Source organism: Erpetoichthys calabaricus, chromosome 10 (genome assembly GCF_900747795.2).
Source record: "Erpetoichthys calabaricus chromosome 10, fErpCal1.3, whole genome shotgun sequence".
Lineage (NCBI taxonomy): Eukaryota > Metazoa > Chordata > Cladistia > Polypteriformes > Polypteridae > Erpetoichthys > Erpetoichthys calabaricus.
The window spans coordinates 5,701,251-5,724,827 of NC_041403.2; the positions used below are offsets into that span (position 1 = coordinate 5,701,251).

The window sequence follows — 23,577 nt, forward strand, 5'->3', positions numbered from 1 at the left end:
TTTGTCTCATCAGTCCAAAGCACTTTGTTCCAAAATGAATCTGGCTTGTCTAAATGAGCATTGGCATACAACAAGCGACTCTGTTTGTGGCGTGAGTGTAGAAAGGGCTTCTTTCTCATCACCCTACTATACAGATGTTTTACGTGCAAATTGCGCTGAATTGTAAAACGATGTACAGGTACACCATCTGCAGCAAGATGTTCTTGCAGGTCTTTGGAGGTGATCTGTGGGTTGTCTGTCACCATTCCCACAATCCTGCTCATATGCCGCTCCTGTATTTTTCTTGGCCTGCCAGACCTGCTGGTTTAACAGCAACTGTGCCTGTGGCCTTCCATTTCCTGATTCCATTCCTTTCAGTTGAAACTTACAGTTTAAATCTCTGAGATGGCTTTTTGAAGCCTTCCCCTAAACCAGGAGACTGAACAATCTTTGTTTTCAGATCTTTGGAGAGTTGCTTTGAGGATCCCATGCTGTCACTCTTCAGAGGAGAGTCAAAGGGAAGGAAGCACAACTTGCAATTGACCACCTTAAATACCTTTACATCTCATGATTGGACACACCTGTCTATGAAGTTCAAGGCTTAATGAGCTAATCAACCAATTTGGTGTTACAAGTAATCAGCATTGAGCAGTGACATGCATTAAAAGGACAAGTTAATCAGCAGCAAAAACAGCTCACTAATTAAGAACATGGCTACAATGAAAACCTGCAGCCACTGTGGCCCACCAGGACCGGAGTTGGACACCCCTGGTTTACAGGCTCAAATTGTGGTATCTGTCAGCCAGATCAGGGGTTGGCGCTCTCTCCTAACCCTCTCCCCTCTTATTTCTCTGCAGCACAACCAAAGACCCTGACTCAAAGTGACATCACCATTGATCCACCCCGCCCCCTTCTGACATCACTTCCAGCCCACCCTGATGACATCATTTCCTCTACCCAGAATTCCCTTCCCCTGCCACATCAGTTCCAGTTCCGGTTGTCCTGACTCCACCTCTTCCTCCTACACACCATATTTATAGAGCAGTCTCAGTTTGTTAGCCAGTTGAATTGTGAACTCTGCTTTGTAAAACGTGTTTCCTTTACTTTGCTGTTTTTTCAGTATACGGGGTGGCCATCCCCAGACCTTTTTCAGTCTGCTGCCTGATATTTTATCACAGGGGTTACCAGGCTGGTACCCAACTCTTTATACAGGGAGATTCGCTAGGATGAAGCAATCTGAACGAAACAACGTGCAATGTGCTCCTCAGTATATGGAGATGCAAACAAGCTCGGATGCCCCTGCATCAGAGCGATGAGGTTGGTGCCGGATGGCCATTGCGATGTTTAATCTCCGTTTGCAACTTCTGGGTGCATACCACCCGTACCCCTTCACTCAGTCACTCGACTTCTCAGCAGGATGGTGGTGTACTGTATTGAGCAGCACGTCTTCATGGTGCAAACCTATTGGGTCACCAATTCGTTTAAGCAATGTCAGAATCAACTGGATGATCGTGAGTTCGTGGAAGGTTAATTCCAGCCAGATGGAGAAACGTGTCACACATCGGCAAGGAACATGGCAGAAATGGAGTCGTTCTTCGGCAACAGGGTCATTTCAAAGGGGCTTTGCCCACCACGTTCACCGGATCTGGCACCACCACACTTCTTCCTTTGGGGTCTGCTTAAAGTAAAAGTCTATCAGAACAAGCCTTGCACTGTGGAAAATTTGAAGGAAAACTTCCAACGTGAAATTGCTGCCATTTCCTACCCTCACGAGATGCTTGCCAATACGTTTAGGAACATGGAGCGCCGCATTGAAATGTGTCTGGCAGAAAATGGAAACCACTTCCAGCATCGCATGTAATGCAATCGATTACACATACGTCAAGGTACAGAGTGGATTTTTTTGGTTCAGGAATTTACAACAGAATATTCAGGGCCTGTTTTGAGTGAATCTCCCTGTAGTTGTCTTTTGATTCTCTTACATCCTGTATTTCTGTTTTTTTTAGTTCCTAACAAAGTAACTTTCCCCGTCTCCTAATCTGTTTCATATTCCTTATATGACCACTGACAGAAACACAATATCGATGGACGTGAGTTACATCTGCTTCCATGTTTCATAAGCGTGAGAATATTCTCCTTCTTCAGTTTGTATCATGTATTCGTCTAATATTTACATCTTCTTTTTTCAGTTTCACTACTATATATCATAAATATCTCCTTTTCCTTGTTCCTTGGTTGATTCCCTTACTTATTGCCTTCTGCTTGTTTTTGCCATCATTTCTCTTTCTTATTGAACACCACACTGGACAAATGGAGTGCTGGTAGTTAAGCCTCATATCAAATGATGACCAACAGAGTTGCCGTCCCACAGTTACTGTGGGGAGAAAATGAATAAAAAGTGTTGCCACTTCTACATACTGTGTCCGAAATGTATGCAAACACCCTAAAATGAAAGTCTGCGGTTCCAGAAGAATTTGCCGGAAAGTACCTACAGGAAAGTTTACAAAACGTCTCTGACACGTCCACCTCTGCCCCATGAAGATGTTTCTGGTCTGTCAGACAGGCGTTGGGGGGCTTTTTCTTTACCATATTGAGGAATCCTCTGTCATCAGCAGTGCAGTGGAGGTCTTCCTTAGCCCACCAGTCACACTGTGATTATTGAGTTCACCAGTGCATTCTTTCTTCTTCGTGATATTCCAGACAGTTAATTTCAGTCATCCTAAGATTTTACTGATGTCTCTAACCTCTTAACCGCCCTGTGCCGGATATATCTGGCATCGTAGCGTTATTGCTGACGCCATACTGCTGGAATTATCCGGCACATTTGCCTGTGGTTATGTGAATGCCTGGTGCGTAGTATAACTGACGGTTTGGCATGGGTATTATTACTACATTGTATTTCGACAACTCTGTGGTTGTATTGGTTGGAAAATTTTTCTTTGCTGGACACGTGATAACCATTGTTTACTTTGTGATTCAGAAGTGACAGCTGTGAATATGGCGAAACGTAAACTGACTTCAAGTGAGGTTTTGCAGGCGAGTTTGGACAATAATTCTGATCACGATTTTAGCAGTTCTGAAGAAGATTTTAGCGACAATGATGATCAGCAACGTGCGCTGCATGATACTGTGAATGACGACGCATCGGATGATGGCGATGAGTGGGTGTATCCCCAGCATCTCAACTGGACTGCTGCCCGTGGTGAACTACCATTTCTGCATCCGTTTGAGGCAACGTGTGGATTTACTGTTGATGTAAACAATTACACTGCTGAGCAGTTTTATGAGCTGTTTGTGTCACCTGACTTGATCAGACATTTTGTTCATCAAACAAATCTGTATGCAGCACAGTTTATTGAGAAAAATCCCAATTTACCTCCACATTCCCGTGTTCATGCTTGGGTAGACACTGATGAAAACGAAATGAAAAAATTCATTGGGATTTTGATGTTGATGGGCATAATCAGAAAACCAGATATTGAGATGTACTGGTCTACAGATCCTATGTATGCAACACCTATTTTTGCAGCTATCATGAAACGTAATTGATTCTCTTTGCTGCTGAAATTCTTTCATTTGAATGACAACAGCAATGAGCCAGATAAGAAAGATCCAAACCGTGACCGCTTGTTCAAGCTACGTCCTTTGATTGACCATTTATTTGAAACATTTCAGTTGCCCTACGTACCAGGCCCGTCAGTTGCAGTTGATGAAAGTTTATCGTTGTGGAAGGGCCGCTTACAGTTTCGACAGTATCTACCATTGAAAAGGGCACGGTTTGGTATGAAGATGTTTTGCTTAGCTGAGAATTCAGGTTACATTTATAGATTTCGTGTATACACTGGCAAAGAGGATCCTATGAGTAGTATTTCAGCAGTGTTGACAGACGAATGTAAGGACTTTGGACTTTCAGAGAAAATTGTTGTGTACCTTGCCCTAACACTATTGGACAATGGGTACACCATTTGGATTGATAACTGGTACTCCAGTTGTAGGCTGTTCCATTACCTTCATGATCGTAAAACTACAGCATGTGGCACAATTCGTTCTAACAGGGTCCCTCCAGAAGTTCGCAATTCAGCACCAGCACCGGGTCAGCACATTGCATACTGCAGTGGCCCATTGCTGTGCCTGAAATTTCGAGACAAGAAAGATGTTCACATGCTAACAACTCAGCACAATGAGTCTGTGCAGGAGGCTCCCCGCAGAAGAGGACGCCCATCACCTACTGATGTCCGTTACAAGCCACAATGCATCATTGAATATAACAGCAACATGGGTGCTGTTGACAAGCAGGACCAAGTATTGGAACCCTATTCAGCTGCAAGAAAAACTATGAAGTGGTATAAAAAGTTATCAGTTCATCTGCTCCAAATGGCAATGCTGAATGCTCACATTTTGTACCAGAAAAATGGAGGCACAAAAACATTTCTGCAGTTTGAACATGACATCATTGCAGACTTCATTTTCTCTGGTGAGGAACAACATGCAGAAAGAGTAGAGGCAGTGGTGAGGCTCACAGAACGTCACTTTCCGGACCAACTCGAACCAACAACAACTTGGACCAAGCCACAGGCACGCTGTCGTGTATGTTCAAAGAAGGGTCAGCGTAGAGACATCAAGACCTTCTGCTCAAAGTGTCCCAGCAATCCAGGACTTTGTGCATTTCCCTGCTTTGGCCTGTGACACAGCAAACTCAAATACTGGGAATGAAACTATGATTGACCGAACTACTTCGATAGCTTTTGACTGTTCCGGTTTGTAGTAGACACTAAATCCAGAAGCCTGAGAAAATGTACATTTTTGTGTTTTATTACGCGTTTGCCCATTTCTAGAACTTGCACAACATTTAGTGGTAAATACTGCTTGAATAAATGTAAAAAAGTAAAAAAACGAAAATTGTTCAAATTTCGCCCGGCGTGGGGAATATTTAGGGAGTTGGCGGTTAAAGGGCTAATGGCTTGATTCCTGTTTTTTAGCCTCATAATGGCTTCTTTGACTTTCATTTGTAGCATCTCCTGGAAGTCCCCACTATGGCACTGAGTGGACATCTGAGGAGAGGGAGGGGACAGATGGGGACAAGACCAGTCAGTGGGAGATTTAAAAGGAAGCCGGCAATACAGTAAAAGTGTCCGAGTTCACCCGTTTGTCTTGTCAACTGTACCGCCACATGTAGATTATCATCTTTTCCTGGATGATCGCCTCTATATGGATGTGTGGACTGTCTTGCGCCTGCCTGTCGTGCGAGCAGTGAGTCGGACTTATCACTGTGCTTCGTCAAAGGGAGTGTTCCCAAATCTCACCACTTCTTGCCACGTCATGAATACTGGTAGGACTGTCTCTACATTACTTACAGCCAGCTGTTTTTCTGGATCGTCATTGTCTCCTTCATTTCACAACATCTGTCACAGCTGTATATTGGACTGGGTTATGGACTTTGTCTTTTGTGTCTATCGTGTTTGTTGTTCTTTCCGTTTCGAGTTATTTTTGTGATCACCGATTGGGTAGCTGGGGAGGGTTTGGTTTGGTTTAACGTTTAGTTTGATTTTTCCTTCTATTTTTTTATTTAGTATACTCATTTGGGTTATTGTTCAAGCCCTTTGGTTCCTTGTGTCTGTGTGTGTGAGGGGTGCGAGTCAGGTCAAGGCTGGGTGTGTTCCCTGGGTCAACACCGAAAAAATACATAAATCACCGTACTTGCAGCGGTGTGAATCTTAGTGCCGCTATACCCACTACCCACACAACAATTGTCCTCAAGATGAACAATGTCAACTACAGACTCCAAAGGGAAGAAGCAAGTGGAGGTGTCATATGAAGCCATGAAACCCACCTGAGGAATCACAAACACCTGAGATGCCAATTGTCACAAAAGTGTTGCAATGTTTGCAGATCCCCTTAAGTGAAAGTCTGCAGCTTGCACTTTAATCACGTTGGACTTTTTTGATTTGTCATTTTAAACTGTAGAGCAGAGGAGGGAATCAAGAAAAAAAGAGGTCTTTGTCCAAAACACTATTGGGGGCACTGAAGGTATTACACTGCATTGCTGTCACTCTCCTCGCTTTTCGGCGATATTTCTGAAGTTCGAGCTTTCTTAGTTTCCATGCTTTCATCTCCTGTAATTCTGGCAGAGGTACACATGACAGAAAACTGACCTTCTCGATTTCCAAGAGGTAGGTGTCAATGTAATCGCGAGGGGATGCTGGGTCCAAGTCCTTCTTATGATTTCTGATTTCATCTCTCAGAAAATCCAGAACTTTGCCATAAACTGAGAAAAGCTCATTGTGACGCCCTGGTAAGTACCTCATAATCCTGGGAAACGCATTGTAAACCTAAAAGGAAACAAAAGAGGGAAATTAACTTCTTGTTGGGATCATTTCACTTGTCAGTAAACAGTTGTGTAAGAGTCCTTTTATAATTAATGCATTCAGGGCAGGATTGATATGGCTGGACATTGCAGCTTTGTTTTGTCATAGTGACAATGGGACATGTATGGAATTCCATTTTTCTTTTTTTTTATATCACTGTTTTTTGGGAATTATGAGAATTTCTGCAGCAGTGGTGACACTTGTGATCAAAGGCACTCCTTACAGGCTCTGTCGAGGTATGTGAGTACACCCCAGTAAGAGACGGGGCACTGTTACTAACATTGTCATCTCCTCTCTCCCCACAATCTCAAGAAATCTCCCACTGACTGACTCTACCCTTTTTAGTTCACTCTCCATTAAAGCCCAGGCTTCCAGGAAGCAGGTATTATTTTTGGCAAGAGCTTCCGGACGGAGCTCCTGAGAAACTGACGCAAACTTGTGACATATGTATGTATATACATACACACACACATATACAGTATATATGTCCATCCATCCATTTTCCAACCAGCTGAATCCGAACACAGGGTCAGGGGGTCTGCTGGAGCCAATCCCAGCCAACACAGGGCACAAGGCAGGAACCAATCCCGGGCAGGGTGCCAGCCCACCTCAGGACACACACAAACACACCCACACACCCACACACCAAGCACACACTAGGGACAATTTAGAATCGCCAATCCACCTAACCTGCATGTCTTTGGACTGTGGGAGGAAACCCACGCAGACACGGGGAGAACATGCAAACTCCACGCATATACATATATATACAGTACATCTGGAAAGTATTCACAGCACATCACTTTCTCCACATTTTGTTATGTTACAGCCTTATTCCAAAATGGATTAAATTCATTTTTTCGTCAGAATTCTACACACAACACCCCATAATGACAATGTGAAAAAAGTTTACTTGAGATTTTTGCAAATTTATTAAAAATAAAAACACTGAGAAAGCACATGTACATAAGTATTCACAGCCGTTGCCATGAAGCTCAAAATTGAGCTCAGGTCCATCCTGTTTCCCATGATCATCCTTGAGATGTTTCTGCAGCTTCATTGGAGTCCACCTGTGGTAAATTCAGTTGACTGGACATGATTTGGAAAGGCACACACCTGTCTATATAAGGTCCCACAGTTGACAGTTCATGTCAGAGCACAAACCAAGCATGAAGTCAAAGGAATTGTCTGTAGACCTCCGAGACAGGATTGTCTCGAGGCACAAATCTGGGGAAGGTTACAGAAAACTTTCTGCTGCTTTGAAGGTCCCAATGAGCACAGTGGCTTCCATCATCCGTAAGTGGAAGAAGTTCGAAACCACCAGGACTCTTCCTAGAGCTGGCCGGCCATCTAAACTGAGTGATCGGGGGAGAAGGGCCTTAGTCAGGGAGGTGACCAAGAACCCGATGGTCACTCTGTCAGAGCTCCAGAGGTCCTCTGTAGAGAGAGGAGAACCTTCCAGAAGGACAACCATCTCTGCAGCAATGCACCAATCAGGCCTGTATGGTAGAGTGGCCAGACGGAAGCCACTCCTTAGTAAAAGGCACATGGCAGCCAGCCTGGAGTTTGCCAAAAGACACCTGAAGGACTCTCAGACCATGAGAAAGAAAATTCTCTGGTCTGATGAGACAAAGATTGAACTCTTTGGTGTGAATGCCAGGCATCACGTTTGGAGGAAACCAGGCACCGCTCATCAGCAGGCCAATACCATCCCTACAGTGAAGCATGGTGATGGCAGCATCATGCTGTGGGGATGTTTTTCAGCAGCAGGAACTGGGAGACTAGTCAGGATAAAGGGAAAGATGACTGCAGCAATGTACAGAGACATCCTGGATGAAAACCTTCTCCAGAGCGCTCTTGACCTCAGACTGGGGCGACGGTTCATCTTTCAGCAGGACAACAACCCTAAGCACACAGCCAAGATATCAAAGGAGTGGCTTCAGGACAACTCTGTGAATGTCCTTGAGTGGCCCAGCCAGAGCCCAGACTTGAATCTGATTGAACATCTCTGGAGAGATCTTAAAATGGCTGTGCACCGACGCTTCCCATCCAACCTGATGGAGCTTGAGAGGTGCTGCAAAGAGGAATGGGCGAAACTGGCCAAGGATAGGTGTGCCAAGCTTGTGGCATCATATTCAACAAGACTTGAGGCTGGAATTGCTGCCAAAAGTGCATCGACAAAGTATTGAGCGAAGGTTGTGAATACTTATGGACATGGGATTTCTCAGTTTTTTTTATTTTTAATAAATTTGGAAAAACCTCAAGTAAACTTTTTTCACGTTGTTATTATGGGGTGTTGTGTGTAGAATTCTGAGGAAAAAAATGAATTGAATCCATTTTGTAATAAGGCTGTAACGTAACAAAATGTGGAAAAAGTGATGCACTGTGAATACTTTCTGGATGCACTGTATATTAATATTTAGAGGGGAAAAAAAACTAAATACCCAAAATCTTATAAATGCCTGGTCACATTTGATTGAAATTTGGTGATGTTGTAGATAAACAAAAACTAGCCGACACTTTTTTTTTAATTTTACTTATGGTATTTGTTGTTGATGCTCTAGCAAGTAGGACATTCTTATGCTTGGTTTACCCCATTTTAGCACAGAGCTGACTGAGATTGGACAGGGAAATGGGGTGTGCCAAGTTTAGGCAAATGAAGTCTGTCTGTAGCTGCAAAGGGAAAGAAGCAAACTTCAGCAATGCTTGACGTGTTTAACAAGTACTTGACAGGCTCTGTGGCTGTGAGTGTAGTCGAGTTTGCACAAAAGATGCAGTAAGAAAGGTATTTAATATACATTAATATATTAAATATACATCAATATTTAATATATATTACCCCCTCATCCCTCTTCATCTTGACTGTAACCTTGTACAAAAGTCATTCTGGAGATTACAATTCCCATCAACCACTTTGTGTCTCTTGATGATTTAATTAGCACTCACAAAGATTAAATAAGAAAATCAATAAACATGTCATGTCATCAAACGTGGTGACTGCTGAGATTTTTTACTTCAGCCGCTTTGGGATACAAATGTCATTGTTTTGCTTTAATTACTGCATTAATCACTTTGGTTCCCTTGGAGGTCTAAGCAAGGGAGAAAATGAAAACAAAACTGAATGCCATTATGGACAATGCTGCACATTTCCTCAATAAGACACTAACACTGAGTACTTTCAGCCAACAAATCATTCAGCACAAGTGTGTGAAGAAATGTGACTTAGGATCCTTTATACCAACAGCAATACACCTGTACAGCACCTGACTGGGACCAGGAATGTCAAGGTAGAGGAGCTTCTTTTTTAACTCCTTCTGGTGTATATGCAATATTATGATTTGTTTAATGAGGTTCTGTTAAAAAGCAAGCTTTTACAGATTAAGATTCAGTCTATCTATTTATCTATACATTATATATTGAATTTCATATCTATCTATCTGTCTATCAATCAATCAATCATATGGTGCCTTTCATATCTATTTATCTATATAGTGCCTTTCATATCTATCAATTATGTGGTGCCTTTCATATCTATCAATTATGTGGTGCCTTTCATATCTATCTATACAGTGCCTTTCATATCTATCAATTATATGGTGCCTTTCATATCTATCTATCTATCTATATAGTGTCTTTCATATCTATCTATAATATGGTGCCTTTCATATCTATCTATCTATCTATCTATCTATCTATCTATCTATCTATCTATCTATCTATCTATATAGTGCCTTTCATATCTACAGTATCAATCTATCTATCTATATAGTGTCTTTCATATCTATCTATAATATGGTGCCTTTCATATCTATCTATCTATCTATCTATCTATCTATCTATCTATCTATCTATCTATCTATATAGTGCCTTTCATATCTACAGTATCAATCTATCTATCTATATAGTGTCTTTCATATCTATCTATAATATGGTGCCTTTCATATCTATCTATCTATCTATCTATCTATCTTTCTAGTGCCTTTCATATCTATCTATTATATAGCGCCTTTCATATCTATAGATCTATCTGTTGTGGTCATCTGAGGGAATGACAGGCTGATACAGAGATAAATTTTACGGCGTCAAATCAGCCATCCTTGTTTACCCAAAGGATTAAATAAAAATAATGGTTGATGGTTTGAAAAAGAAACACAAAATTACTTTCACCAAAATGACAAAGATTGCTGTGTCTGCCATTAGGTAAGAGTGGAGCTCCTTTGCTCCGTTTGCTTGATTAAGAAGTGATGCCTCCTTCTGGGTGGTTGCATTTTTATGGCCCAGAGACCGGAGGAGGCAGAGTCAGTTGCCCTGATTGGACAGTTTCTCTGCAATGTGGAGGAGGAAGAAGAAGACAAGTCTGTTAGTGGCAGTGCTCGGAAGGAGCTCAGTGGCGGACTCTCTGACACGCATGTGTGACGCTATTTAAAGGACTTCTGTATAAAGCCAAATTTCTCTTGGGAGACCCGTATAAATTTTTCTCCGAGCACTGTTTCACTTAGAAACATTAAAAGTGCTGATGAGACTGGGCCATCTTGTCAATTTCTTTACCCCTAACTTTTCTGAGTTTTGAAGGTTGTGACCTACCATTTCTTCAGACGCTCGTCTAGACATAATATGCATGGTATTATTACGCAATAAAAGTGAAAGCTAAGTCAATGGCTGAATGAAACACTGCGCATTCATGAAATGTTCAAGTGTATAATATTCTCTTACCCAAGCCCACCAACTTCCTTCCAAAAATACACCCCTGTTCATCAGATGTTGAATGTCTCGGTAGTGGCTGTCGCTGTACTCAAATCGATGACCAAGGACGATCGAGCAGATGATGTTGGAGACCGCGTTATTAATCAAATAATGAGGATCAAACGGCTGACCTGAGAAATCAAAGATAACGATGGTCAATGTCTGCTTCTCATAAACACGTTCCCCCCTAAATGTCACGACTCTGCAGTAGGCAGGCAGCAGCAGTTCCGTTAATGTTGTCTTCATTAACAGTTGTGGAGAGCCATGGCGGCCCTTGTTGTTAAAGCAATGCTCATCAGGCTCTCCACACAGTAACTGATCACTGCTTCCAAGCTGGGAGCCGCATGTTTACTCATCTTTCAGGTTACTCACCTCTCTCTTCCTCAAAGGCTTCTACAAAGAACTTGGCCTCCTCCATGATGATGGATTCTAAGCTTTTCTTTCCAACTCCAAAGTTTCTTAGCGTGGACAAAGTGAACCTCTTGTGCTCTTTCCAGGTGTACCCGTTACTTAGTGTCAGGCCTACAGGAGTATAAATGCATGTTAGAACCCAGATGATTTTTGGGGTGACTGGCCATTCAGAGATAAGAGGAGGAAAGCATCCAGCTTGCAATTTGTGGGCATGACGTCTCATCGCTAAAACAGAATTACTAGGGAGCCAAAGAAAATGGAAATCAGCTTTGACTAGTTCTAAACTTTTGACAGGACAAGTTTACACAAGCAAGGGCTCTATCACAAAGTGTCACCAAATGGTTGTTATGCTGAATACCAGGGCACTAAAACATGGGACAGATTGGTAGTCTGCCCAGCTTTGTGCATAGAGCTGGCATTGCCAAGTGCACACTACGGTTGGGATGATACACACACATGAACAGACAACAAAGTGTTAACTTCTGAAAGGGCAGATTATTGAGATGTAGAAATGGCAACAACTCAAATAATGTGAGGCCACATTCAGTGCCAATATCTCAAAGGGCACATTACCAAAGAACGGACATTGCAAAGGGAAAATTCCAAGTGAATAAACTACTAAAAATCAGAGAACATTTTCAAAAGCTGAACAACCAAAGTATCACAAACCAAAAGGATACCAAAGACAAACGATGAAGACCAAGAGGCAGATGACCACACAGCCTGTGTTACAAAGGACAAACTATCTGGGGTGAAACTGTAAAAGAGCAAACTATTAAAGAGCTGAGATCCCAAATAGGACCTCCATGACACACTGGACTCCTAAAATAGCAATATCCCAAACGGGACACAACTGCAAGGCTATTAAGTATAAATGAGTAGTCCAGCAGTCTGAGTAAGCATTGAAGATATTCACCGCAGTGATGGACTTCACCGTCTGTAAGGTTTTCATTCTTCAAGGTCCGTTATACAAGCAAACATGCAAAGTGCTCTCCTCTGGTCAGCTCATTGTCCATGCCTCACGTTGACATTGGGAAATATTGATCAGCATGCAGTGTTCTGCATAACTATTAGTAATAAAAACGCAAAAGTAATCAAGTGACCTAGGCGTATGTATACTGTAACCTGCGGGGGGGGGCACTGAGCACCAAAACAAGACACAGTAATGCCCAGCAGACTTTCGAGTTATTATTATTATTATTTATTTTAATAATAATAATATGTTTTATTTATATAGCGCCTTCCCATGCTCAAGGCACTTACAGAATATAAGAAAGAACAGCAGGGTATACAGTATATAGCGTTGTACAAACCAGATAAATAAATAAAGAAGATTACGACAGTAAATTCAGAGAAAAACAAAACAGACAACATCATTGATGGTCTCGCACACACACACACAGGTTACATGAGCATCCTGACATGGAGGTGAACTGAGAGAAGGGTAATAAAGTCAGGTAGAGCTAACAGCCAAACTGAACAGATGAGTTTTGAGTTGTTTTTTAAAAGAATTCATGGAGTCAGCTGACCTGATTAATTTCGGTAGGTCATTCCAGAGTCTGGGTGCTATACAGCTGAAGGCCCTGCTGTCACCCATGGAGTGTAGATTAGTGAAGGGCACAACAAGATGGCCAGAATCAGAGGACCTTAGTGCTCGGACAGGAACATAGTGATGGAGAAGGTCACTGATGTAGTTTGGCGCGAGGTTATTTAAGGCTTTGTAGGTTATTAGTAGGATTTTATATTCATTTCTGTAAGACACAGGGAGCCAGTGAAGACGGAGCAGGATGGGTGTGATGTGCTCGCTGCTGGTGGTCCGTGTCAGGACTCTTGCAGCCAAGTTTTGAATAAGCTGGAGCTGTGATAGAAGATTAGAAGGGGCACCTGCCAGTAGGGAATTACAATAATCGATGAGGGATGTGATAAAAGCAGGGACAAGTGTCTCAGCATTAGAGAAGGAGAGGAAGGAGCGAACACGGGACATGTGACGGAGATGAAAGTAAGAAAGTTTCTTAATGTGATTTATGTGGGTGGAATAAGAAAGGGAGGAATCAAAAATGATACCAAGATTCTTTGCAGTAGAGGCAGGTCTGATGAGATCACCGCCAAGATGGACTGGGAAGGAGCTCATTTTATTAAGTTGCACTTTAGTCCCATTTAGCAGGAGTTCAGCTTTGTTGCAACTTAATTTTAAGGAGTTCTGCTCCATCCAGGTATTAATTTCACTGAGGCAGGTGGTGAGCTGAGAAAGTTCTGATGAAGTTCCAACTTTTAACATTGAAGTAGAGTTGAGTATCATCTGCATAAAAATGATAACCCAGTCCATAGCTTTGGATAATATGGCCAAGGGGAGGCATATAAATACAGAAGAGCAGAGGGCCGAGGACAGAGCCCTGAGGAGCTCCTTGTGTGACTGGTGCTGAGCTGGATCTGCTGTTGCCAAGACTAACAAACTCCTGCCTATCAGTCAGATAGGACTTGAACCACTGGAGGGCAGTGCCAGAGATACCCAGTGGCATGTTCTCCATTCTGGACAGTAGGATGTCATGTCTGACCTGAGTGTCAAATGCTGCATTGAGGTCTAACAGAATTAACATGCTGGTCTGTCCAGAGTCTGCTGCCTTAAGCAAATCATTGGTTACTCGTAGCAGAGCAGTTTCACAGCTGTGCCGCACCCTGAAACCAGACTGAAAGGGTTCCATCAAACTATTAGAGATTAAGTAATTTGTGAGTTGGGAAGCTACAACACCGCTCGAGAACTTTTGACAGGAAAGGTAAGTGGGAAATAGGCCGGAAATTGTTAAGATTGTCCGCATCAAGACCAGACTTTTTTAACATTGGGGTTACAGAAGCAATTTTAAAAGTTAGCGGTACATACCCAGTGTCAAGAGATGAGTTTATTATTGTTGTAACAGTCGGGATTATGGCATGAAGTGTGCTGGGGATGGGGTCCAGTACGCAAGTAGTCGGCTTTATTTTACAAAGCAGGTTATTAACAAACACAGATGTGACTGGTGAGAACTTAGAGAAGGAGCTGGATGGAGTGGGAAAACAGGGAGAGATATAAACAGATGATGTATTTATGTTAGTTGAATTATTTGGATCTTTAATTTTGTTATGGAAAAAGTGGAGGAATTCCTCACAGACTTCAGTAGAAGAGGTAGTTGGGTCAGATGCGGGTTCGAGTAGTTTATTAACTACAGAGAACAAAACCCTTGGGTTATCGTGGCCACTTTCTATTATTCTGCCATAATGGGTGTTCTTGGCAGATGTTAGTGCTTCTCTGTAAGCTCTTTGGTGATCAGAGAAAGCCTGGATGTGCACAGTGAGGCCAGTCTTACGTGACATTCTCTCAAGGCGTCGGCCAGCTGCTTTCATAGATCGCAATTCTGAGTTATACCGAGGAGCTGAACGTTTAAAGGAAATCTCATTATGTTTTAAAGGAGCTGTTTTATCTAATGCTGCATGAAGGGCTTTGTTATAGTGGTCAACAAGACTATTTAGTGTTGATGGAATAGGTGAAGATAGAAGAAGATCAGAAATGGATCCAGCAGGAGCAGAGGGACAGATATTTTTAAGGTTTCTGTAAGAAATTTGTCACTTACAGGTAAGAGGAGGGAGAGATAATGAGACAGTGAGAAGTGCTGCTTTATGGTCAGAGAGTCCCAGATCAGTGCTGTAAGTGTTGGCAACAGACAGTCCAGAAGTGCAGATCAGGTCCAATATATGACCACCAGAGAGGGTGGGAAAATCAACATGTTGTGTCAGGTCAAAACAGTCCAGTAAGGATAGGAAGTTATTTCTCAGTTTAGATGTCAATATGGATGTTGAAATCACCGAGAAGGATAATTCTCTGAGAGTAAGAGCTTAGGTGGGTCAAAAGTTCAATCAGATCGGATAAGAAGGATGCATTGTATTTTGGGGGGAACGATAAAGAACAATGAGTGAGACAGGGCCTGATTCCGTTATTAGTTTAAGAGCCAGGCACTCAAAAGACAATGGACAGTCAATTGGGATTCGTTTGATGTTTACTGTAAGTCCGCTCTGACAATTACTGCAAGCCCACCGCCTTGCCTTGAGCTGTAAGGCTCTGTGTGGAAAGTGAAACCAATTGGAGTCGCCTCCATGAGAGTGTAACGGTTGTCACATATTTTTATTTTTGTGTATGTTTTTAACTGTTTCTGCCGCGTGCTTCCTTTAGAGATTATGTCCAGAGGAATAATTGACTGTGGGATATTTCTTTAAGGGGAGTAGGAGTCCAAACAGCGCCTGTGGGTCCTGGCTAAAATAACGTTGGTGTGACGTAAATCTTCCTTAAAAGGCAAGGAGGCACGTAGTTTTAAAGGGAGAAGAAAAAGGAATGAAGCGAGGAGGTCGGAGGAAGAAGAAAGTTTGTTTAAAGAAGTAGCTGGAAAGGAGAACGGAATTGGTAAAAGAAACGATTGGTAAAGCACGGAAGGCTCCGAAATTACGGTTGGACGCAACGAAAAGGAGTGCGGGCTAATCGGAAAGGATCTTCGGAGTGCACGGCTTTAAGTTGTATTTGTGATGAGGGCAGGGGCCATGGAAGGACGCTAACACTCAGACTCCCGGGTGAGACGGATTTCAGATTTTAACGAAGAATCGTCACCAAGCCGGTGAGATTGCTCCTTTTTACTTATAAATACAGTTTACTAGTCAGCGGTGCGTAGTTGACTAGGATTACTGGATTATTCACGGACTTCCCAGGCCATGTGGCTAGACTCTTTAAATCACCTTAATATAAAAGGGACTGGGGAACGTGTGGGGATTGTGAGACTGTGTGTCTAATTTATATTTGTATATATGTGTATATAGGTGTATTCCTACGGATATTTACTGTGAATAGATGGGGGTTGTTGTTAAATAGGATATATCTCTGTTTCTTTTCCTGGCTTTCTTCCTTGCTTTCTTTCTGTATATTATATAAGGGTAAAAGGGGGTGGCCTATTACTTATTGTTTATTTTTGGATAAGGAGTGATTTAAATGGTGTTTTATGATTGGTTTGATTTATAATATATATTCTTTTGGTTTGGTTAAACAACTGTTGGGTGATTATTTCTTTTTTGATATAAATCCATAAACAACTCCATCTGGGGACATCAAAATTGGGTCTAAGGTTCTGTCGGTTTTCGGACATAATAGTATTATTTTTCCTAAGAGTAGGAGTTTTTTGTGTGTTCCGGGCTCCTCATCCAACAATTAGGGGAGTTTGCTACAAGAGATGCAAATTCGTTTGGTTTTTGCCAAGTCTCCATTAGACACAGAATATCAAGTTTGGTGTCAGTGATGAGTTCTGACAGCATCAATGCTTTGCCATTAAGAGATCTCGAGTTCAACAGTGCAATATTAGTGAATGAGGCTTCTTTTTGCACAGAGCCGTGATCAGGGTTTATTTCCACATAATGCAAATTTGGCACACTGACACTTCTATTTCCGGGACCATAAGAAGGATAAACTTATTCCTGAGCAAATGCTGCCGGTGGACTTTTCATTCGCAGCCCGGCGGTGGCGGTGACCTGACCCGCGATGTATATATTTCGGGTGCTGCAAAATACCGGCGTCCTTTAGGATGTTCCAGTCAGACCATTTGCTCTGGACAATAAGAAGGAGTTTGTCATGAGAGTATTTTAGCATGATACTGAGTAATACTTATCTGAATAACAGTGGAGAGCAGAGCACAGCGGAACCGGTAGGACAGGCGGGTGTGGTAGCGTAGGTGAGAGGCGATAGAAAAGTAGCAGAAAGCATAGCAGGAGGAGGTAGCAGGATTTGGAGTTTCCAATACACAGCCACAAACAGTAACACTTGGTAATTTCAGGCGTGATCGCCCCGGAGCCATAAGCCAGATTAGTATGAACATCAGATCAGTTCCCAGTCGTAGAGTACTGTAAGATGAAACGGGAGCAGATCAGCATAGCGAATTTAATATTATCACAGAGATGGATCATCCCGAGGTCCTAGATTGCCAGGTACAAAGAAATGTTCGTAGGTCTCGTCCCGTGATCCACAGACTCAGCTGTTCCCAGTCAAAGTACAGTCCATAAAATCTGTAAATATTAAGCCAAATCCATCGAGTCATCTGTATCCACGAACTATATGTACAATAAAAGAAATAAAACAAGTGTAAGAAAGTGTAGAATAAAGGTGAATTTTGCGAAAAGTGTTGTTAACAGAGAGGAGCGGCAACAACATGCGTGCGCCAGCGTCCCCTCACCTGCTAGAATGTCAGATAAAGAATTCTTTGCATTTATATAGCGCTTTTCTCACTACTCAAAGCGCTCAGCAATTGTAGGTTAAGGGCCTTGCTTAAGGGCCCAACAGAGCAGAGTCTCTATTGGCATTTACGGGATTTGAACCGGCAACCTTCCGATTGCCAGTGCAGATCCTTAGCCTCAGAGCCACCACTCTATATAAAGAATATCTGACACTTCTCCACAGTCCCCTCTGCAAAGATCAGCCAAAATGACACAACAAATACACAAGACTACCTCCTCTGGTCCTCCTGTTAAGTGTTGCCTGCTGCCTCCCGACTCTGACACATCCGTGTGAGGCAGTGGGCTTCCAGGAATGCCTCCGTGGCCACGCCATGTCTTCTGGGAATCCCCTTCTTTCCCCCCGACAGTGCTCTCTAATGGAACATAGAGTCTCTGACTTGGTTTCACTTCTGGACTCCATATCCCAGGCACCCCTGCAGTTGTACTGACTGGGTTCCCATGTGAGGACCACTGCCACCTGGTGTATTGGGGATTGAACTGCTCCTGACTCCCAACTATAGTTTGTCCTTCCATTATTGGATACCAGCTGGACAAAAAGTTACATTCTTGTTCTGCCCACCATTCTGAATGTTGTCCTTTCTGGCTTCCCATCCGGGTACAAATTTATCCCTGTCCTCCTTCTACAATACTGTATGTAAATATATTTATACAGATGATTACCGGGCATTTTGTAGATCCTGTCATAAGCAGCAGGGTTTGGCCGGCCAGTCAAGGCATATCCTTGCGTCAGCAGAGCCTCCTTGGCCATCTTGTACCCGTTGACGATTACGAGTTTACTTCCTCCAAGTCGTAGACTGTAGATATCTCCATACGTTTCTGTAAGCTGAATAGAAATAAAAGGTAAACTCTTCACTTACACGCTCTTCTCTCTATTTCACTACACATTACCCATCCATCCATCCATTTTCCAACCCGCTGAATCCGAACACAAGGTCACAGGGGTCTGCTGGAGCCAATCCCAACGCGCAAGGCACACAACTAAGGCCAATTTTAGTATCGTCAATCCACCTAACCTGCATGTCTTTGGACTGTGGGAGGAAACCCAAGCAGACACGGGGAGAACATGCAAACTCCACGCAGGGAGGACCAGGGAAGCGAACCCGGGTCTCCTTAATGTGAAGCAGCAGCGCTACCACTGTGCCAACGTGCCGCCCCACTACATATTACATTATATAGATTTATATACTAGGTGGCTCCGCCCCCCTGCCCGCTTCACTCACCCAACCCTGAGTTTGGTTTACCGGATTTACAATTTATAGAGATTGTTATTTTCATGAGAATTGTTACATATGCATTATTTTCACTTTTACTTTCAAACTTTTCTAAAAACAATACTTGTCTTTTATTTCCAGCCCTGGGCATGGGTAAATCTCTTTCTCGCAGGATGTTTAACGCTACTCGCATTGTGAAGGGGGGTGTACAGCAGCTGTCCTTTTGCCACTTCATGTCTCTGACGCTCGCGTTGTGAAGGGTTTGGGGAATTTGGCTGAATGCACGCAAAGGAAAAGCGCTTGGATCATCTGCTGGCTTCCTGCTGCTGCTGTTGGCGAGCTGCGTGTTCTGCTTGTCGCTTGTCGTTGTTTTAAGAGCTGGCAGCACATGAAGCGTGTCTGCCAAAAGCATTCCAACAACTGCTAGGTTAGATGTCTGTGAACTTGTTTTAAATGTTGTCTCACTGCCTTCTCTCGCGGGACATCAAATTGTCTTCCGAGAAGATCACGTCTTGTCTCCCTCCAAGATTTCTTTTTATAATATATATATATATATATATATATATATATATATATATATATATATATATATATATATATATATATATACAGTTGGGTCCACAAATATTTGGACAGAGACAACTTTTTTCTCATTTTGGTTCTGTACGTTACCACAATGAATTTGAAATGAAACAACTCCGATGCAGTTGAAGTGCAGACTTTCAGCTTTAATTCAGTGAGGTGAACAAAACGATTGCATAAAAATGTGAGGCAACTAAAGCATTTTTATAACACAATCCCTTCATTTCAGGGGCTCAGAAGTAATTGGACAATTGACTCTTTGGCTATTTCATGGGCAGGTGTGGTCAAGTCCGTCGTTATGTCATTATCAATTAAGCAGATAAAAGGCCTGGAGTTGATTTGAGGTGTGGTGCTTGCATGTGGAAGATTTTGCTGTGAACAGACAACATGCGGTCAAAGGAGCTCTCCATGCAGGTGACAGAAGCCATCCTTAAGCTGCGAAAAGAGAAAAAACCCATCGGAGAAATTGCTACAATATTACGAGTGGCAAAATCTACAGTTTGGTACATCCTGAGAAAGAAAGCAAGCACTGGTGAACTCAGCAACGCAAAAAGACCTGGACGTCTACGGAAGACAACAGTGGTGGATGATCGCAGAATCATTTCCATGGTGAAGAGAAACCCCTTCACAACAGCCAACCAAGTGAACAACACTCTCCAGGGGGTATGCGGGCGTATCGATATCCAAGTCTACCATAAAGAGAAGACTGCATGACAGTAAATACAGAGGGTGCACTGCAAGGTGCAAGCCACTCATAAGCCTCAAGAATAGAAAGGCTAGATTGGACTTTGCTAAAGAACATCGAAAAAAGCCAGCACAGTCCTGGAAAAACATTCTTTGGACAGATGAAACCAAGATCAACCTCTACCAGAATGATGGCAAGAAAAAGGCGTGGAACAGCTCATTATCCAAAGCATAGCACATCATCTGTAAAACACGGTGGAGGGAGGCAGTGTGATCGCTTGGGCGTGCATAGCTGCCAGTGGCACTGGGACACTAGTGTTTATTGATGACGTGACACAGGACAGAAGCAGCTGAATGAATTCTGAGGTGTTCAGAGACATACTGTCTGCTCAAATCCAGATAAATACAGCAGTCAAATTGATTCATGATACAGATGGACAATGACCCAAAACATACAGCCAAAGCGACCCAGGAGTTTATTAAAGCAAAGAAGTGGAAAATTCTAGAATGGCCAAGTCAGTCACCTGATCTTAATCCAACTGAGCAGGCATTTCACTTGTTGAAGACGAAACTTCAGACAGAAAGGCCCACAAACAAACAGCAACTGAAAGCCGCTGCAGTAAAGGCCTGGCAGAGCATTAAAAAGGAGGAAACCCAACATCTGGTGATGTCCAGGAGTTCAAGACTTCAGGCTGTCAATGCCAGCAAAGGGTTTTCAACCAAGTAGTAGAAATGAACATTTGATTTCCAGTTATTTAATTTGTCCAATTACCTTTGAACCCCTGAAATGAAGGGATTGTGTTAAAAAAATGCTTTAGTTGCCTCCCATTTTTATGGAATCGTTTTGTTCACCCCACTGAATTAAAGCTGAAAGTCTGCACTTCAACTGCCTCTGAGTTGTTTCATTTAAAATTCATTGTGGTAATGTACAGAACCAAAATGAGAAAAAAGTTGTCTCTGTCCAAATATTTATGGACCTAACTGTATATAATTAAATACTTACTAGTTGTGCTATCCGTCTAAGATGAGTTGATGTCTAAGTAATCAATATCCAACCATCCATTTTCCAACCCGCTGAATCCAAACACAGGGTCACGGGGGTCTGCTGGAGCCAATCCCAGCCAACACAGGGCACAAGGCAGGAACCAATCCCAGGCAGGGTGCCAACCCACCGTAGCGTAATCAATATAGACCTCATCTTTACCATTTGCAGTGCACCTTCTATTGGAATGTATTTCGCAATGAATACAGTAATAAAATACATTTCATTTGTCATTCCAACAGATGGCACATTGCAAACATGTGTAGTAATAAAATGCATTTCTACACATACTTATAAAGTGACATCTGTTGTATTGGCAAATGCAATGCATTTAATTGCAGGCGGGATCGGCTCTTTCTCATTTGCAATGGTGATGGGCAGGTTGACAGACCAGATTTGACAGGAGTCGCCGTGAGCTATGATATTTGCTGATGACTTTGTGATTTGCAGGAGTCCCGAGCGTTACCCAGGCAACAGTATAGCGGCGTCTTTTCCTCTCACCTCCTTGCATGCCTAGTAATAATAGCGTCTGTTGTGCGCTCTTAACAGTGATAGGAACAATAATGTCGAGGAGCCTCTCATCAGCAGTAAAGACGACGTGTATCTGTATTCACTCACTGAAATTGAAATGGACAGTTGAACTGATGAATTCTAAAGTGAGCTCACTCAGTATTTGTATCATTATTATACTTTTTTACACTTCTGACTGCGTACTTCAAGTGTTTTGCACGTTATACAGTAAAAAAAAATTAAAAATGCAATTTTTGAGCCAAAAAATGCAACGCTTTTTATACGTTTTTTTTTCCCCGAGAAAAAAAGTAACGCTAATGCTTGTTGTTGTTCCACAGATTGTTTGCAAGAACTGAACATGTTTAATAATTTATGTTAATAAACAAGCAAAGAAGTCCGATATTTGTCTGTATATGTATTAGTCTACAAATGCAAAGTTTTTAAAATGTGACTTTATGATGTCCACAAATACTGTAAGTTTTTACAGAAGAGTAACCATTCCTGCAAGACATCACTCTGGCTGTATCAGTTGTGGATCGGTATTGGCAATAATGGCCTCAGCTCTTTATCACCCGGTATCGGATTGAAAAGAAAATGAGCAGAATCGCCCATCACTACCAGATACTCTTAAATGAAGGGGCGGGGTCTCGATGCGTCAGGTGGTTGCTGTACTAGCCAATAAGCTTCTGCAGCATCGTGATTCCATATGTATTGAGTTGAATTAGCATCGAGGTGCGCGCACTTACAAGACGATTGTTATTTATAACGAAAGTCAGTTTATTTTTAAGCTTACGTACTTTGCTGTTTTTTGAGAAATCCACGGAAAGTTTTGTAAATGGTGCCCCTGGACTGGATGTGACAGAAATGCAGCGGAGAGCGATATAACTGACGCCGTTTGTTACGATTGGCACACCTTTCATTTGTTAGCGTTGCTACTTCTCACAGTTGCTATACTCCAACAGGAAGGTTTATTTTCGTATCCGATTTCCAATGCTCCATTGGCGCCGCTTATTCTTTATGGAATTGTAACGCGTCACGGATAAGCGCTGGCTGATTGCCGCTTGGCTCGGGTTGCATATGCCAGGATCTCAACTTGCAAAGTCTGCGCTCGTCTGAGTGCCAAACGTCAGAAAGAGTTTCTCGGGTGGGGTATTGTGGCTACACATTGCCCATGCCCCATTTTCTCATGGCCAGGATAAGTTTAATAAGAAACTACAGATGTAATGGTCGGCATGCCGAGATGTTAGTGGCGTTTTTAAATTGTACTCATGTTCTTTTAACCCATGCGCGCTCGCACTTACGGAGCCCACAGTATTTGTAGTCAGAGGTTCACACTCACCTTTGCGAGGTAGAGGTGCGGCTGATCTGAAGCCATTTTAAACAAGTCGCCCACAAACGGCACCCAGATAGTACTCGGAGGGAAGTTTTTGCCATCTCTGTGCTTCAGATAATCGGACACAAGCAACAGCACAACGATGAAGATGAGAGCGCTCCGGGCGTCCACCTGCTCCCACAGCCACCACACCGACATTGCAGACTGAAATGCGCAGCGCTCGGCTGTCAGGCTGCCTTTAACTTGAAAAGGACGAGCTTTGTGCAGCAAACGTGGATCGGACACAGCTTGTGACGTCGGTTATGCACGAGCCCAATGGGGAGGAGTAGAGAACAACATGGGTCTTCAAGCAAGTGAATGAAATTTGATATAAGATGGCGAAATTCTGATCTCTAACCAGATAAAAAGTAACCGAACTAC

At 42.7% G+C, this 23,577-nt stretch overlaps 1 protein-coding gene across 1 annotated transcript in view; it reads right to left on the minus strand.

The window, feature by feature from the left end:
* The window catches only part of LOC114658649 (cytochrome P450 2J2-like), a 36,597-nt gene extending 13,242 nt beyond the window's left edge, over nucleotides 1-23,355 (minus strand). The window contains exons 1-5 of the mRNA XM_028810676.2: nucleotides 23,164-23,355; nucleotides 18,456-18,618; nucleotides 11,460-11,609; nucleotides 11,058-11,218; nucleotides 6,132-6,308 (exon numbers count right to left, since the gene is read on the minus strand). Coding sequence (XP_028666509.2) covers nucleotides 6,132-6,308; nucleotides 11,058-11,218; nucleotides 11,460-11,609; nucleotides 18,456-18,618; nucleotides 23,164-23,355 — 843 coding nt within the window. The remainder of the gene's footprint in view (nucleotides 1-6,131; nucleotides 6,309-11,057; nucleotides 11,219-11,459; nucleotides 11,610-18,455; nucleotides 18,619-23,163) is intronic.
* Between the last annotated feature and the right edge of the window lie 222 nt (nucleotides 23,356-23,577).